The sequence below is a fragment of the Pezoporus wallicus genome, unplaced genomic scaffold (genome assembly GCF_028554395.1).
Source record: "Pezoporus wallicus isolate ANWC-B61680 ecotype Strahan unplaced genomic scaffold, APGP_CSIRO_Pwel_v1 contig_4816, whole genome shotgun sequence".
NCBI lineage: Eukaryota > Metazoa > Chordata > Aves > Psittaciformes > Psittacidae > Pezoporus > Pezoporus wallicus.
Genome location: NW_026640990.1, coordinates 1,553,594 through 1,569,292, shown reverse-complemented (window position 1 = coordinate 1,569,292; position 15,699 = coordinate 1,553,594). Strand labels below are relative to the sequence as shown.

General features: G+C 37.0%; 1 protein-coding gene across 14 annotated transcripts in view; it reads left to right on the top strand.

Moving 5' to 3' along the window:
- LDB3 (LIM domain binding 3) overlaps positions 1-7,960 on the top strand; it is a 123,746-nt gene extending 115,786 nt beyond the window's left edge. For all 14 annotated transcript variants that reach the window (XM_057421503.1, XM_057421506.1, XM_057421501.1 and 11 more), the window contains 3 exons: positions 666-786; positions 2,202-2,317; positions 4,287-7,960. In XM_057421503.1, the coding sequence (XP_057277486.1) occupies positions 666-786; positions 2,202-2,317; positions 4,287-4,376 (327 nt within the window). In that variant the 3' untranslated portion in view covers positions 4,377-7,960. The remainder of the gene's footprint in view (positions 1-665; positions 787-2,201; positions 2,318-4,286) is intronic.
- The last annotated feature ends 7,739 nt before the right edge of the window (positions 7,961-15,699 follow it).

Genomic DNA, 15,699 nt, shown 5'->3' with positions numbered 1-15,699 from the left:
AGAAGCTGATAAAAATCTGGATAGTCAGTTGAAGAGAACATCAGTTGCACAGAATTTGTTTTCCTGTGCTGAGCACATGGCCTCGGAACAGACAACACAGACTCATTTCCACTGATCACATACATTAAAATCTAAGAACCTATTTTTCAGATTTTTTTTTTTTTTTAGATTTTCACATTAGTTTGTGAAGCATTCTTCTGAGCAGCTTACAGAAATTAGTACATAATGTAAGTTACTTTGAAACATCAGAATTAAAATATTATCACCTCCATGTATTTCTTGGTCTCAGAAAGAAAATTACGCTTTAAAATTTATTTAACAAATCATACTCTTGCATTGAAGAGTTCATACTAGTCATGTCAAAACAAAGGAGAAAATAATCAGAATCTTTGTGCAGAATCTCTCCTGCAACAATGATTGAGCATGTTGATACAAACAGCTGGCTGAACTATGTTGTTTCATTTTGGCAAATATGTTGTTCCAGAAAGTTTGCAGTCCTATTTCCTCTTTCTCTCCAAAGGAGCCCAATTTCTGTCACACTTCTTTTCTTTTGAGGGGGAGAATTGGGAAAAATTTATAGCATCTCTGCCCTCTCTTTGTTCTCCAGTAGGTAGTTACAGGACATGCTATTCCACTGGAGATTTGTTTGTTTGTTTGCTTTACAGGAAGTGATGCATGCCCTAAGACAGACTTGGCACACAAGTTGCTTTGTCTGTGCAGCTTGTAAGATGCCGTTTGGGAATAGCCTCTTTCACATGGAGGATGGAGAACCTTACTGTGAGAAAGGTATGGCAAACTGGACAGTTCTGCTCAGTAATCATGTGCTTCATGTTTTATGGAAGCAACATAAGAATAAAGCAGCTGAACAAAATAAAATCAGTTACCCATTCAGCATGGATTTTGTTTCCACTTTCCGCATATACAGGTGTTTCCCTTGTGTTCTCCACTTTACATGACAGACTGGCAGAGCCACTGGTCTTTTGCCTCTATGTCCCAGAATGCTTACCTCATTTCTCCCCCTCACATATTATGATACTTACCTTCCACTTCTCTCCCTGCACTTTACCCCCTCTCCCCCTCCCTTTCCTGGTAGAGTCTGCTTACCAGAAAACTACATGTGATTGGGTGAAAAATTCTTCTTTTAGGATTCCGGTAGCACTTCTAGACAGTATGTGTGGGTTGCTGCCCACATTCTCTCTACTAAAGTTGCTTGAATTATGACTTCTGGTACTGCTCTCTCACCCTAAAACTGATCAACCAACATATATGAAAAGATAGCTCTGTTAGATGTGTAACACACGGTAGTGCAGATTTTGTTTTCCGAGTGTTGCAACAAATGAACTGCTTCTTGCCAACTAAGAAAGGAAGAGCCTTCCAAACTATGGAAAGGGTAATATAGTTTAATAAATGGCGCTTGCCATGCAAATGAGTTGCATGACATGGTCAGGAAGCAGGTTAAGGTTTAAGTGATATTCCCACTGTTAGCCCTGTGTTGTCTATCTAATGAGCTTCTGGCCTCTTCCTCTCTGGAGAGTCCTTCCTTATGGTTGTGCAAATCAAATTTTACAAATCAAAGTAACTCTTAGTGAAGAATGCAAACCATACAGCATGACTGACTTGGCACCTACCCATTAGAATCGGAGGGTTTGCCATAACCTCTAGTGGCTCACGAATTCCATATACCTTTTGAATTTCTGCTAATCTTTTTCAATGCCAAATCTTTCAGACTGCAGTTGATGTTCAAAGTAAAGATGTATTAACCAGCCAGTATGGGGTTTCCATACTATTCTCTCTCATTGCAGAGAGAATATAAATCCAGTCATAGAAACTTAAATTATGCTTCTACACCGCCCTTAAGGTAACATCACTGGCCATTAAATTGTGTTTTGTATGACCATATTTGCCCTTATTAATAGCTTCCACATACATTAAAACTGGGAGAAACATAATTTTGTATTTCATGATTTTTTTTTGTTTCCAGTGCTTGTGATGACAGCTGTCATGCTGATGTGGGGTTTTGCACTGAGTTAGTATTTAAGTAATGAAAGAAAAGAAACAGATTTCAGTGTGTTTCAGTGAATGTAGGAAGAAATTGAGCAAAAACAAGAAAAAAATGATCCTCTGGAAACTTTCTATTTCTCTTGGATTTAATACAATTATGTTAAGAGCTTGTTCTAAGTTTGCTTTTTGTTTTATTTTAGATTATATTGCTTTGTTCAGCACAAAATGCCATGGCTGTGATTTTCCTGTTGAAGCTGGAGATAAATTCATTGAAGCACTTGGACACACTTGGCATGATACCTGCTTCATTTGTGCTGTGGGTTCTATACCAAATACTATCTCATTTCTTTACACTCATAAATTGTGAAGTAACATCAGAAGACCTGAAAGCAAGAATGACTAACATTATGACTAAGAATGCAGAGGGATTGAATTTCATTTTTTCCTTGCAGATGGAGGATGGGAATCATTTTGTCCTCCATAAACTTTTACTAGAATTATTATATTTGACCATCACAACGGAGTGCTTTCTAATAAATCATCCAGTTTTAGAGAGTTCATACAGTAATATATACCAGTATTGCTGTTACTCTTTCCAATGTTTACCAGATAAAGATAAAGCAGGATTTAAAATAAATTAACACCATACCCAACAGTATAGCCACAATTTTACTTACAAAGCAATGCAGTTCGTATTTCCATGCAAAATGCTTGTTGAAACTTGTAAAAAGAAGTTTGCTTAGTGAGAATGAATAGTAATTAGCATAGAAGTTGGTCAAACTCATCAATCTGTGGTGTATGTACAGCTATGTAGTGTGGCCAAATTCCCACACTCTGCACACAAAATAGTAAAATCCATATGATAAACAGCACTCTTCATATGGTTCTAACACAGCTCTGCTACTCTGCAATGTATCATTCCTAAGGTAATAGTATCTAGAGCCTCTAATTAACTAAAAATAGTATGCTGGCCACATCAAAAATGACAATGACAATTTCTAATGTTGGTTAACTTTAAAATTTAGGTTCAAGAATCGAAAGTATAAAAATGTTTATAAATCTCTAAAGCTAAACCAGCTACTGGTCTCTTAAGGTACATGGAAGTGAGTGAGAGAAAAAATTCCTGTGAACTCTAACATAGAAAGGAATACTAAGACAGTGAGTTTCCTTCCCAAATTAACAGCTATTAGTCACTTAGACATTTTCTCTGAGTATTTCTTGTTCTGAGGTGTAAGTTCATTTAACTGCATTCTTATGTATTTATTTAAATTGGCAACCCAATTTTCTTTGGAGGCGATAGTTTTGTTAATGCAGTTCTCACAGCATTTGTTAGGCACTAACTTAATTTCTTTCAGTGGGTTAAGTCAAATGCAAATAAACACATAACTCTTAATTTCTAGCATGCTATCCCCGTATCTTTTCACATGATTTTTCTTCCACTTGCAGAAGCACATCACTGATGTTGTCCTTCACTGGTCTTAAGCCTGCCATAAGCATTATGCACAACATTTATTCTTATTCCTAGTTTCTGATGTATGGACTTTCTTAAGTGGTTCTAGTGTTGCACTACCCTGTGTAGATACCTATACAATTCAAAGGCTGTTTAAGCTTATCTAAACCTGGGCTGCCCTGCCTGGGCCATGCATTCTCAAGTGCTTTGTTATGTCAACACCAGCATTTCAGCAGCCAGGCAGAGAATTCTATCGGTTCAAGAATAACCTGGTAAGAATAAGTAAGTAGTTTTCAGTGATACCGGATGTCCAAATGACTCGCTTCTTGATCACATAAGCACCTATACCAAGACAAAGTAATAACAGGAATGAGTATCTAATGGTACCATTGAAGGATGCTACCTCTGGGACCATGGCACCTAACCAGAGCTTTTGAAAAATCATACATGAAAAGATAAGAAGCTAGGTCTTAGATGAGCTAGCTGCATGTGCTTGAGTGTTCCACTCTCCTTTGACAGTCTCCACAAACACTGCTGGGACATGCTGGAGCTGCCAAGGGGTTGTGTGCCCTTTTTTAATAGTGAATTTAGTGGTTAGTGATGGCAAGAAAGTAGAGAGAGAGCAGAAGAAGAGCAGATGCAAACCAGAGCCTAACCTCAACATGGAGTAGGAAAACTACCAAGGCATGCGCTTTGATCCTGGAATCAGATGCACTTCTGCCAAAGAAATGTGTAGGCAGAAGAGAAATACAGTTGTAATAATCATGTCTTTCTCTCTCTCTTTTTTCTTCTTTTTTTTTTAATAATTCCTGATTGTATTTATTATTAATTCTAGGTATGCCATGTGAATTTGGAAGGTCAGCCATTCTACTCCAAGAAGGACAAGCCACTGTGCAAGAAGCATGCCCATGCCATCAATGTTTAAATGAAGAGGAGCTGATAGTCAGTAATGCTGAAAAAAGCCCAGATGGCTAACTGGGCAGTTATAAAGTTGATAACCATGGCTAGCATTTGTTTTGGTAAAATCTAGGAAGTTGATGCTTCTGAAGTTTAACTTTAACCTCTTTTGTAAAAGCAGGACATGCTTTTGGAAGGTTCCTACAGAAACCTACTGAATGAACAATCAAAGCATATGAACTAGAGCAACAGTTGGGGAAAAATAATGAAATTAACTAAAAACTGGAATATAAAACGTAATATGCAAATACAATTTCAAATTAATTACCCACAGCAGTTTTATTCCTTAGACCACACACCTAGTGTTTAAGAACAACTGGAAAAGACCTTTTGTAATGTCATTTTCTTTCATAACAAGAATGAGTAAGTGCCACATGTACAATAATCTGTAGAAGCAAAGGCCATAGGATGCCAACGGAAATAAATAGATTAGGGTTTCTTCTATGAAAAGTGAGCGCTATTCCATTATGTTGTGGTGCCACCTCATAGCATCAAACATTTTAGATTCTTTACAAATATGAATTCTGCCTTGAAATCCATATGTAGTTGAGAAGCCTAGGAGATAAACCATAACTTAGTTTGAAAATAAAGTGGAAACAGAATGATGCCTTCCATAGCCCAGTAAGACTGAGAAAAGCACGTTGGGTCCATCTTACTAGCACTTGGCTTATACATGCACAATAGATGAGTTCATTTTCAAATCCTCATGGAAAAGGACAACTGACTTTCTCCAAATTACTTCTGCATTGAATGGAATAGAACTGGCTGGAAAGGCCAGCTTTTAATTCAAAACCAGTTTTCCTTTCCTGTTGCTTTGGTTTCTAATTCCCACTGATATCAATGGGAAGTAGGAATCTATGTATGGACCTTCATATTGATGAACACAGAAGACAAGCACCCATCTAGCACAGTTAGGAAGTGGGAGATAGCTTGCAAAAGTTCTCTACTGTGTCCCATATAGTTAGGAAAAGGGCATCTTTTCTTTTGCTTTTTTCCCTATAGTAAATTAATGTTGATTAAAAATTCCTAAGGGAGCATAATGGACACCCACTCTTCATCACTTTTACTGGTTTAAATGTGACACATCCCAAATTGTTGTAGTTATTTGCCACTGTAAAACAGTAGATAGTATCTGACAGTGAGGATAACCATAAAATCGTCTTTTCTAATACCTTAGGAACAACTTTGAAGTTGTCCGAACAGTTATTTAAAAATTTTTTTTTTTTTTTTTTGTTAAAGAGCAATACTTGTACTACTGATAATACTTCTGAATTTTGAATTCTAAATATCAATGACTTTTGTATTGGAGATAGCAGTCTAAGTTAAAATGGAAAGGCTGATCACTACTCAAGTTTTATTTATTTCTTTAAGTGAGAATTATGATGTGTGTATTGACAGCTCGCAGCATTTTGAATTCACTAATTTTGAATTAGTGTTTCTGAGGCTGAGGATGCATTCTATGGGCCACATTCTGGTGCCATCTACACCCTATTTTACTTTTTTTGAGTAAGAAGAAATTGCAGAGCATTGTCTGCCTTTTCCCTCCTATGGCTAATGCCCATTTTAAGGAAATGGTTGAGTCTTTTCAAGGATGAAGAGCTATCCAAAGCTTGGGGGCGGAATAAAAGAAATTTGGAGCTCTAATGTGAGAGTTATGTTAGTTGCAAGCAGTCTGCATCTTGGACAAAAATAACCTGAACTGCCTGTGGCAGTTTTGATATGTATGACCTGTAATTTATTCAGTGGGTATCTTGGTATCTTAGTTCTCACTGATCGTAGCAGTGATCTGATCTGAGTGCTACAGGGTTAGATTTTTGTGTGCATGAATTATTCTAAACCACTAGTACATTATATGCAAAGCCCTTTTTTTAATATAGCAAGCAAATTTTCTGTTTTCAGTTGGTGCTGGGCTGGTGTGAATATGGTTCCATTGATTACAAAATCCAAAAATCTAGCTCGTAATATTCTCTAGAGGAATAAATTGTAATCATGGCAGTATTTTTTTCACTCATATTTGACTTCATTGAATACCTTTCCGTAACAGTGAGACAATTCCAGATTTCCTTTTAATTTTTTGGATGTAATTAAACAAAATACTGTTTATTATTCTCTGTTATGTAAGAAAATTTACATCAGTATTTTATATATTAAGACTGCATTGACGATTTCTGTGTTACCCACTGACTAGGACTAGTCTCTGACTATCAGCATCAAACAAGGAGTCAGGCTCCTTGGGTGGACACAAAATGCTAAGACTTGTGATGCCTCAGAATGTCATGTGTGAAATTTCATTAATTTTAATCTGCATGTCTTTATATGTGTGTCTCTCTCCACCTTCCCCCTCAAAGTGCTAAAAGCTCTCTCTTCACTGGTGGTGTAAAGGAAGCATTTTAGGAGATGACCAGAGATGGAGGTCTGCAGCTTAGGCAGGGGTACAGTCTGTAAGGAGATGGTGGTAGGCAGCACACCTGGGACTGTCTCTTCTTCATGTTCATGCAGGAGCCCAGATTGCCAGCTGAAGTGATCCAGGACAGCCTGCGAGCTGCTGCAGTGGACAGGGGTGTGGGAGGCAAGAATCTTAGTGTGGGCAGGGGAAGGGGGGCTTAGATCAGAGAAGGGAGAGCACTTGTGGCAGCCAGAATGTAGGGGCTCTGGGGGCCCCTGGTTGAGTGTGAAAAGATGACACATTGAGGAGACTGGAAGCCCTTAGTGAAGCTGATGTCAGAGGAGGGGGAATAGCTAGGTAAGGCCAGTTTCACTAAGCTGACATGTTAGATAGTTGGGGTGGGGCAGAGGGGTTTAGAGGGTAATAGCTAGGGTGACTGACTGCAGTCAGGGAAAGGGCTTGAAGCAAGAAATTAGGGCACAAGTAGCTTGCAAGCTACTTGTAAGCAAAGTAAACTTACAAGCTTACAGCCCAGAGAGATAATATGAATACTTACAGAAGGGGTGAGCAAGGGAGATACAGGATCCAATCTAGTAAATTTGAAGTCAGTACAGCAGAAAGGTGAATGCAATGTCTGTAAGTGTAGCTGAGCTAGCTTGCAGAGTGGCAACAGTGAAAATACAGCAGCACTGACTTCAATGGGAACCATACTAGCTTGAGAGAGTCCTGAAAGTTTCCTTGGGCAGATAACCTGCATTGTAATACATGCCCTGACTCCAGCTGGTGTCTGAGCAAGTGAGATTAAAGCTAGTTTACATATCACTATATGAGGTACACTGGTATCTCTGAATGAAGAACAGAGATACCCTGAGGATTATCATGTAATAAATTTCCTGTTTTGACTTGTGCTGCTTCATAATATGGTCCAAAAATAGGGAATCCACTTACCTGCCCTTGATATCTATATTAAGATACAATTTTTGCACATATCTGAACCAGAAATTTGTGAAGAATAATGTAGTATTTTGACTTTCACAGGGGTAGAATACCACATAACTGCTGACACTCTTTTGCCACATGTCACCTTTGTGATATGGAGGGGGAAAGATGCATAGATATATGTAATTCAGAATAGGGCCTTTCAACTATCACTGAATGTACACTCTGTACAAAAATATGCAAGATGAATAATGTATACTTGTTTATGTTTTAGGTCTCATAATAGATGCCAGGGACAAGTTCTAAGTTCCTCTAAATATTTCTTTTCATTCAAATTAAGGTCAGGTTTTACATCATAAAGATACTGTACTCCTGAATGACCAAATAAAAATACCAGTCTTTTATCTAATTACAAAAATGTTCAATAACTTTTCAGTCAAATGCTGCAAAAATGGTCTTAATGCTTTTTCTTCTGTTCTTTTTGAGGAACAGGGTAAATGAAATGTTTCCAAAGAAGACTGCTTTTATTACCTGAAAAAAAACCCACTCTTACTATTTTTTTTTTCTTTTTAGAAGTTAGTTTTTACTACATTGGGTTTACACATTACACGTTTCTAAAATCAATTCAAAACAAGGAAAAAATATTTTCTTTTGGTCCTTCAGTGGTCAGTACTTTTGGTGAAATGTTTTGTTAAAGACTATTTGTATTTATGTTTAATAATGTGAATGTCCACCGCACTGAATACACTCATTAGTGTCTACTGCTGGGCACCCTAACATTTATTTGTAGTACTTGTCTCCTGGTAGCAGATCTTAATTTCTTTAGTATTTATAAACATCAGAATTTGAAAATGAGTGGTTTCTTGCCTGCAGTGATCATATTAGAAGTCTAGGTTTTATAACATATTGACATGCTGACTTGATGCCACAAGTGCCCTTGCTTTTAGATGCATTTATTTTTCCTAAGTTCCTAGTTATTTCAGAAACAGAATGTAGTGTGGTTTATGAGGTGTGAGTAACTACGTTGCATGGATTACCTGTGCCAACATGAATAAAACAGTCTAGTAATAAAAGCAATGTGCAAATACAGTTAAAGCTTTATGATTTGGGCATATTTATTAATATGGCATGTGAACAGCTGGCAGCTTTCAGCCATGTAATACTGATAAGAAAGCTTACACAAGCTTGTTTTCTCTACTTCGGACCTGAAAATAAAAAATAAAAGCACTGGTTTCAAATTTGTTGTGTATCAATCTTGAATGTTTTGTTATCCAGGTAATTTGTTTTAAACAAATGCTGATGATTGGCGCACTAGAGCACCTCTTCTGTGAAGGCAGGCTGAGAGAGTTGGGCTCGTTCAGCCTGAAGAAGGCTCTGGGGAGGCCTTAGAGCAGCTTCCAGTGCCTAAAGGGGGCCTACATGAAATATGGAGAGGGGCTTATTACAAGGGCATGTAGTGATAGGACAAGGGGGAATGTCTTTGAACTGGAAGAGCGTAGGTTTAGATTAGATACAAGGAAGAAGTTCTTCACTGTGAGGGTGGTGAGGCACTGGAACAGGTTGCTTGAAGTATTTGTGGCTGCCCCATACCTGGCAGTGTTCAAGGCCAAGCTGGATGGGGCTCTGAGCAACCTGATTTAGTGGAAGGTATCCCTGCCCATGCAGGGGGTTTGAACTGGATGATCTTTAAGGTCCCTTCCATCCCAAATCATTCTGTGATTATATGATGGTGTTAGTCTGCTTAAAAAATGTAGTGTACTAACAGTACATGTTGTAACTTAGCAAGGCTTGTATAGTCGTAGACCTTATTGTGTCAACAAATACTGTTTATAGTAACTTTATAAGGAATGGGTAAATTCTGTCTTAGGTTACATTGATGCATCTGAGAACAAAGTTTGATGCATAAGTTCAGGTGAGTGTTCTTCCACTTCTTAGCAGAAGTGACTTAAATAATACACAAAAAGCTTTAAACATTTTCACTGAGCTCTAGTGCTGAGAAATACTTCCAAATGAAAGAATAGCTTTGTTATAACTGTGTGGTTTATAAAAACAGCCATTTTGAGTATTCCTAATGCACACTCCTCAGGAATGCAGGATTTTTAAAGATACAAGTAATTATGTTAAAACCTAATTAAGAAGTTAGATGATAAATGGACAGACTTGGCTTTAGATAGCATTACAAAGTACAGCATCAAGAATCACAACTTTGTGCACTTTGATTTTATTTTACAGCCCTAATTTCTGTTTACAATGTGCACAAGGAAAAACACAATTCAAAAGAATGAACAGAACATCTGCAGTTTTCTGACAGTTTGCAATTGCTGGTTTTCAGATTGTCCATTCTGACCTTTAACCTTTGCACAAGACAGTGATTCCTAAACTGTGCACTGTGATCCCCAGAGAGTTCAGCTGTTTGAAGTGGAAGCAATAGAGGCAAAAGCATAGCACTGTGCCAGCTAAAGGGTGCAGAAAGTGTATAGAGCAAAGTTCGTTAGGAAAGGACACAGTGCAAAATAGTTTGACAAGAGTTGCAGTAAGAGATTCTTAATAGAAGAGGGATTATGGTTTGCTCCAAAAAAAGTGGTGATTTCAAAAATATAGGCTTTGGCATTGTTTCCCTGTCCCATCCTGTCTGCTCTTCCCCATCCCCCCATCATGAATCTTAAATTCAGTCAGTTTCTGTTGATTAAGAAAGGAAGGAATGTGTGAATAAGATTGCTGAAACCATTATTGAATACACAATGAAATGCTTTGTTCTCCCAGCCAAATCAGAGTTATGGATGAGATTCAGATTATATTCAGGCATAAATTCTGTGCTGTATGCCTATAAAACATGCCTTGGATTGCTGTTAGAAATACAGTTCCTCCTCCTTTCAGGAAGATTACATCAAAAGAAAACAGTAACAAATGTGTTGTACTAATAAGGACTGTCAGACTGAGTCACCAGACTTTTCTGTGTAATAAGGAGAAGCAGAATGAAATTTTTTTTGAAGGAAGGTAAACTTTTAAACAAAACATGTTTTTTCTTAAAAAGTTTCTAGATTTTAACTGTTAAGGGGATAATAAATTAGTATGCATCAGTACCATTGATAAATCTGCCTCCACCTCAAAAAAGTATTTTATAATCTTACTACTTTAGAAATCAGATTATTTTCACTCATGACAAAGATGTTATGGAAATTTTTCTGCTTGCTCTTAGTTTTCCTATGTGTAGTGCTACTGAAAACAAGTTGAGGCCTTTCTGAAACTGAATTACTGATTTATTCTTCTTTTAATTAGAAGATCTAGATAAAAGTACATCTTTGAATTGAATAAATCTGATGAGCCTTCCAGTGGTTGTGGAATGAATACTGCTCCTACAAGAAAGCTAGAGAATTTACTGGTTTTCTGGAATGTTTTATTCTTACATTGAATGGGATGTTTTGGATTTTTAGGAAGATTAATAAATATCCATTGTCATAATTAAGGATCTATTTCAAAACAAAAAAATCACAGTATTTTAATTATTTTAAGATCCAGTCATATGTAGTCTGGAAAAGAATGTTAGGATGTTAGGATGATTTAGTTTGATTTAAAGAAATCTTAATGTTGATGAACACAAACATTCCAATATTCATGCATGGAACATGTATGTTATGTGGATGAGTTTCATACCTGCAGTATTTGGGCCTAAATTGTTGATATATAGTCCATTTACTATACATAGCATAATAATAATGCATTAAACCAAGCGCACCTCGAGACCTAGTTTTTGTTCCCAGTTTTTCATTACCAATATCTTTGTGCTTTGAGGTAACATCTTTACTATTCTGATATCATAGAAGACGTGGGAGCAGAAAGAAGGGCACACTTGCCAAAATCTAACTTCATATAAAAAATATGAATAAAAAATTTATTTGTGCATTATAAACAAAGACTAAATATATTCCTTCACAACTAAATGTCCTCCTGCAGTACCCAATGCCACTGCTAGGCCTGCATGTTCCCTAACCCATTTTCTTTTTCTTCCTGGAAATTTTTCTCTGTATGGATTCTGAGGACATTATAAATTTCTCTATGAATTCTGCACATGTGGAAGCCTGACCAGACTTTCTGTTAAACATGCTTGTAAGGTGGGTAACAATGTGGGGTAAAAAGAAATACAATATGCTGTGCCGCCTGAGTGAGTGTATTCGGTCAGCCTAATGCATCCTGGAAATACCAGATTTACTAAGATTTATTGTGGATACACAATATATATGACACTAATTGGAAGTTTCTGCTTTACTGCATATATGCTACACAGCATCTATGCTACATTGCACTATACTTCTGGCCAAAAAATCCTTGCAAGAACGTGACAGTGCTAGCGAGATTCAGGTTCTAGGTGCTGCATCAAATTTAGCATACCTGAATCTAAACTGTGTTGTTACAAAATAATGACAGAACATAGTTAACCTTTGAGTCTCTTATCCCAGTGCCAGCTCTGCAGGAGAAGGAGAGTATTTTATGTGGATGATTATTTTCTGCCATCTGTATTATGTAAACCAGTTTATGGGAGCTTTTCTGGGTTGTCGTTCTTCCATTACTTAGTTGTGACCCCAAGTAGGCTGAATTCAAACTTGCGAAGATTTAAGTTCATTTGGCAGGATTTATTTGTGCTCACATTGAGGGACTCCACATTTCCCCCATGTCATTTACTGAGCTTTGTGCTACATATCTTGTAATGGATTGGAAACAGTCTGGTGGTGTTAATTACACCTATGCACACAACTATGGACTTTCAGGTTAGAAGGAGCATCCTGGCAGATTAAATTCTTAGTGTCAAATACATAACATATTATCTACCTTTTATAGACTTACATGGCTGGTAGTTGCTGGACACCTGACTGATTTCTTAAGCAGTTGCAGAATCTGCTCTCTGTTCAGAAGTTCTCTAAAAAGAGAGTGTTATTAAAAAGTAGGCATTAAAGTTTGGGGGCAGTGTATATCCTTAGGGTCCAGACTGTCACTATTTAGTACAGCCAATGCATAACAGAGGAATGCTGGGCTGTTACTACTCCTCCCTAACTCTGGGTAAGAATCCTTATCCCCCTCCAGCTTAGGGAAATTCACTGGCACAGAAAGGTATCTCTGTGTGCCAGCTTCAGAGAACCTGGCCACAAATACTTAAGCTGAGAAGATTTTCCTCATTCCTTTAAAGGAGTGGGACAGAGCTTTCTGCTTCCTCTGCTCCCATAACATGAAGAAAAAAACACCAGAAAAATATTTAAATCAAAGGATAGTTAAGTAAACATTTACTTTATACTTTCATTATTAAGTGCAACTACTTAAAAGTGAATTGCTATCAAAGAGGGCACATGTGAAAGTCGTAAAATGAGATAAAAATTAATGAGAGTGAACATGCAAAGGAATGCAGCTTTTAGCATAGCAATTAACTACTCAATCTACCCTTCCTTTATTCCTTACAGGATAATTCACTGTAACTGAATTAATGGTGAAACATTCAGTAATAGGCCTTGCTAAGGAAATAGGAGCAGTGTATCAGGATATCCTTTTTCCGCCCCAGAGTACCAATACTTTCAATTTTATATACAACGGAAGTAATTAATTGTAACACAAAAGAAGCACAGCTGTGTTTCCTGATGGTCACGCATGCAGTAGCTACTATTGTTTAGCTTTTTGAGTATGTAAACTGAAAAGTGTTCAACTGCTTTGAACATACTATATTTTGGGGATTTAATTTCCATTAGTAGCCTTGAATTTATAGTGGAATTTTAATATGCTATTATCTTAGTTCCAATCCTGCATTGCTAATCAGGTAATTTTCGCTGATGCCAGCGGGAGTTTAAACTGAATTTGGTATAGCTGCCAAATCAGGAGATTTGCAGACACAGGCCAGTTCCTCACTGGAAGCAAAGTTATAGACTGTTTGTGAGGATTTGCATTTAGTAGTTTGCGTTTCTTTAACTTGTTCAAGTTCCAATTCCAGGTATGCTACAGACTAAGGGAGAAAAGCTTTATTGCTATGCCCTTCATTTCATTATGTATTTTCAGACACACTAATTGACAGCTGTGACTGAAATACAAGCATATTATTAATTTTGCTCCATTTGTTCTTATTTAACACCAATGCATTCATGATTAAATATATACTTATACTAGAAAAATTTAAGTATTTGATAAATTGAAATTATTTAGTTCATTTGTTTTGTAAATAATTCAGATCTGTTAATTGAGAAATGTTAATACATGCTTTTCAATATAAGGATTATTCAAACTTGTAAAAGCGACTAACAAATACCTCATAATAAAAGGTGGAGGCATACAAATAGATGTACTCTTGGAGAGAAGCTGATAATTAAAACTTCCTTGTAGAGCATTCGGCACTGCAGACTGATAGTTAAATCAGAATTAACACTTCAAAATCAGCACTAAGAGACTAAATCTAAATACTTCATCTTCTCAGACCAAATGAAGACTTTCAGGATTTTATTTGCAGGCCTCTAGACAAAACACAGTACTAATTCACCAAACAAACTGAAGTGAGTGAAGCACCCAGGTGAGGCCTCTGCTGAGCCTGAAAACATTTTCTTTTTCTGTGGAGACTTTTGATGTTCTTACTATCCAACACTGGTTTTAAGAAAAAATAATTTCAAATGTTTCTTTGTACTTATAAGGAGAGATATCTCAGGGTTTATTATGGCCTAGTGAAAAGACTGCAATAAGGGTTTTGTACCTGGGAATCCATAAAAACAGAAATATACAGTTCAACTAGGCATAAGAAGAAGAAACAGAAAAAGCAACCGGAAGTTTTGCTCGACTGGCAAAATGTCTCCTAGAGCACTTGTAACATCAAGCGCAGTGCTCTCAATACTACAGCCCTTTGCAAGATGCAACTGAGTTGCATACTACACAGCTCAGTAGGGAACCAGTTCACTTCCTGCAGCAGCTGTGTAAGGCACATGACAGGTATAGCCATTACATCCTTCTTCCTCCCTGTCCACCTGCACAAAGCTAAAAACAAATCTGGTCTGCAGAAGCCCAGGAGTAACCTCTAAATACATCAAGTTCTTAAGCTCTGGGAACAGTTTCCTGTTTCCTTGTGCCTGTGCTCTGCACATTGAGCAGTGCTGCATTGTGCTCAGCTCCACACGGGGCTCTGTGGGCTGAAGGTTCGCCAGGGCTTGTGGTGCTGATGAAGACTTTTGCCTTTTTGCTACCAGTGCTTTATTAGCAGAATTTTTTTTATAACACATTTCTTCAGATTTGATTCTGCCTTATTGAATTAATTATGCTTACATTTAAAACACCTAATAAATAAAATCCATGACATCTCTAAGTAACAAACAGCTGAATAAATTTATAATCAAAAGAATATGCTTTCAAGTAAAATAATTCTGAAAAAAGACAAAGCCAAATTCATGTCATTTTAAGTGAAAAAATTGTGTCCCTGGCTGAAGGACAATATTTTTTTTAATATGTAACATAGAATATTTATTTTGGTAACAGTAAGAGAGAAATACTCATCTAATTGCAAACAGTTTTCAAAAATGTATTTGGACCACAGATTTAAGACATATGAATTCCAGAGACTGAAGAGAAGAAGGATCTACAAAGATAAAGTCGTATCACGTGGCTGACCTCCCTATATATGTCTCTTTGTTCTTAAAGATCTTTCGATTAAGATTTGCAGTTCCCAAGTGATTCCAAGGACGACTAAGAAATTCCTGGAGAGGAAATGACAAAGAAAACAGCTGGAAGACTATCCTATTAATGTGGGGTTTTTTTTACTTTTTTTAAATACAGCTCTCTCCATCATGAGAGTCAGTCTTGAACTGCTGCTTCTGCTTCATGTTAGACTTCCACACCCCATCCTGGCCAAATTTCGAATGAATATATTCAGATTTTCAGATTACAGTCTTTGAGTGTTGTTCAATTAACAAATATTTAATGTTACCAAAACCTGATGTGTCCGAGTTTTTGC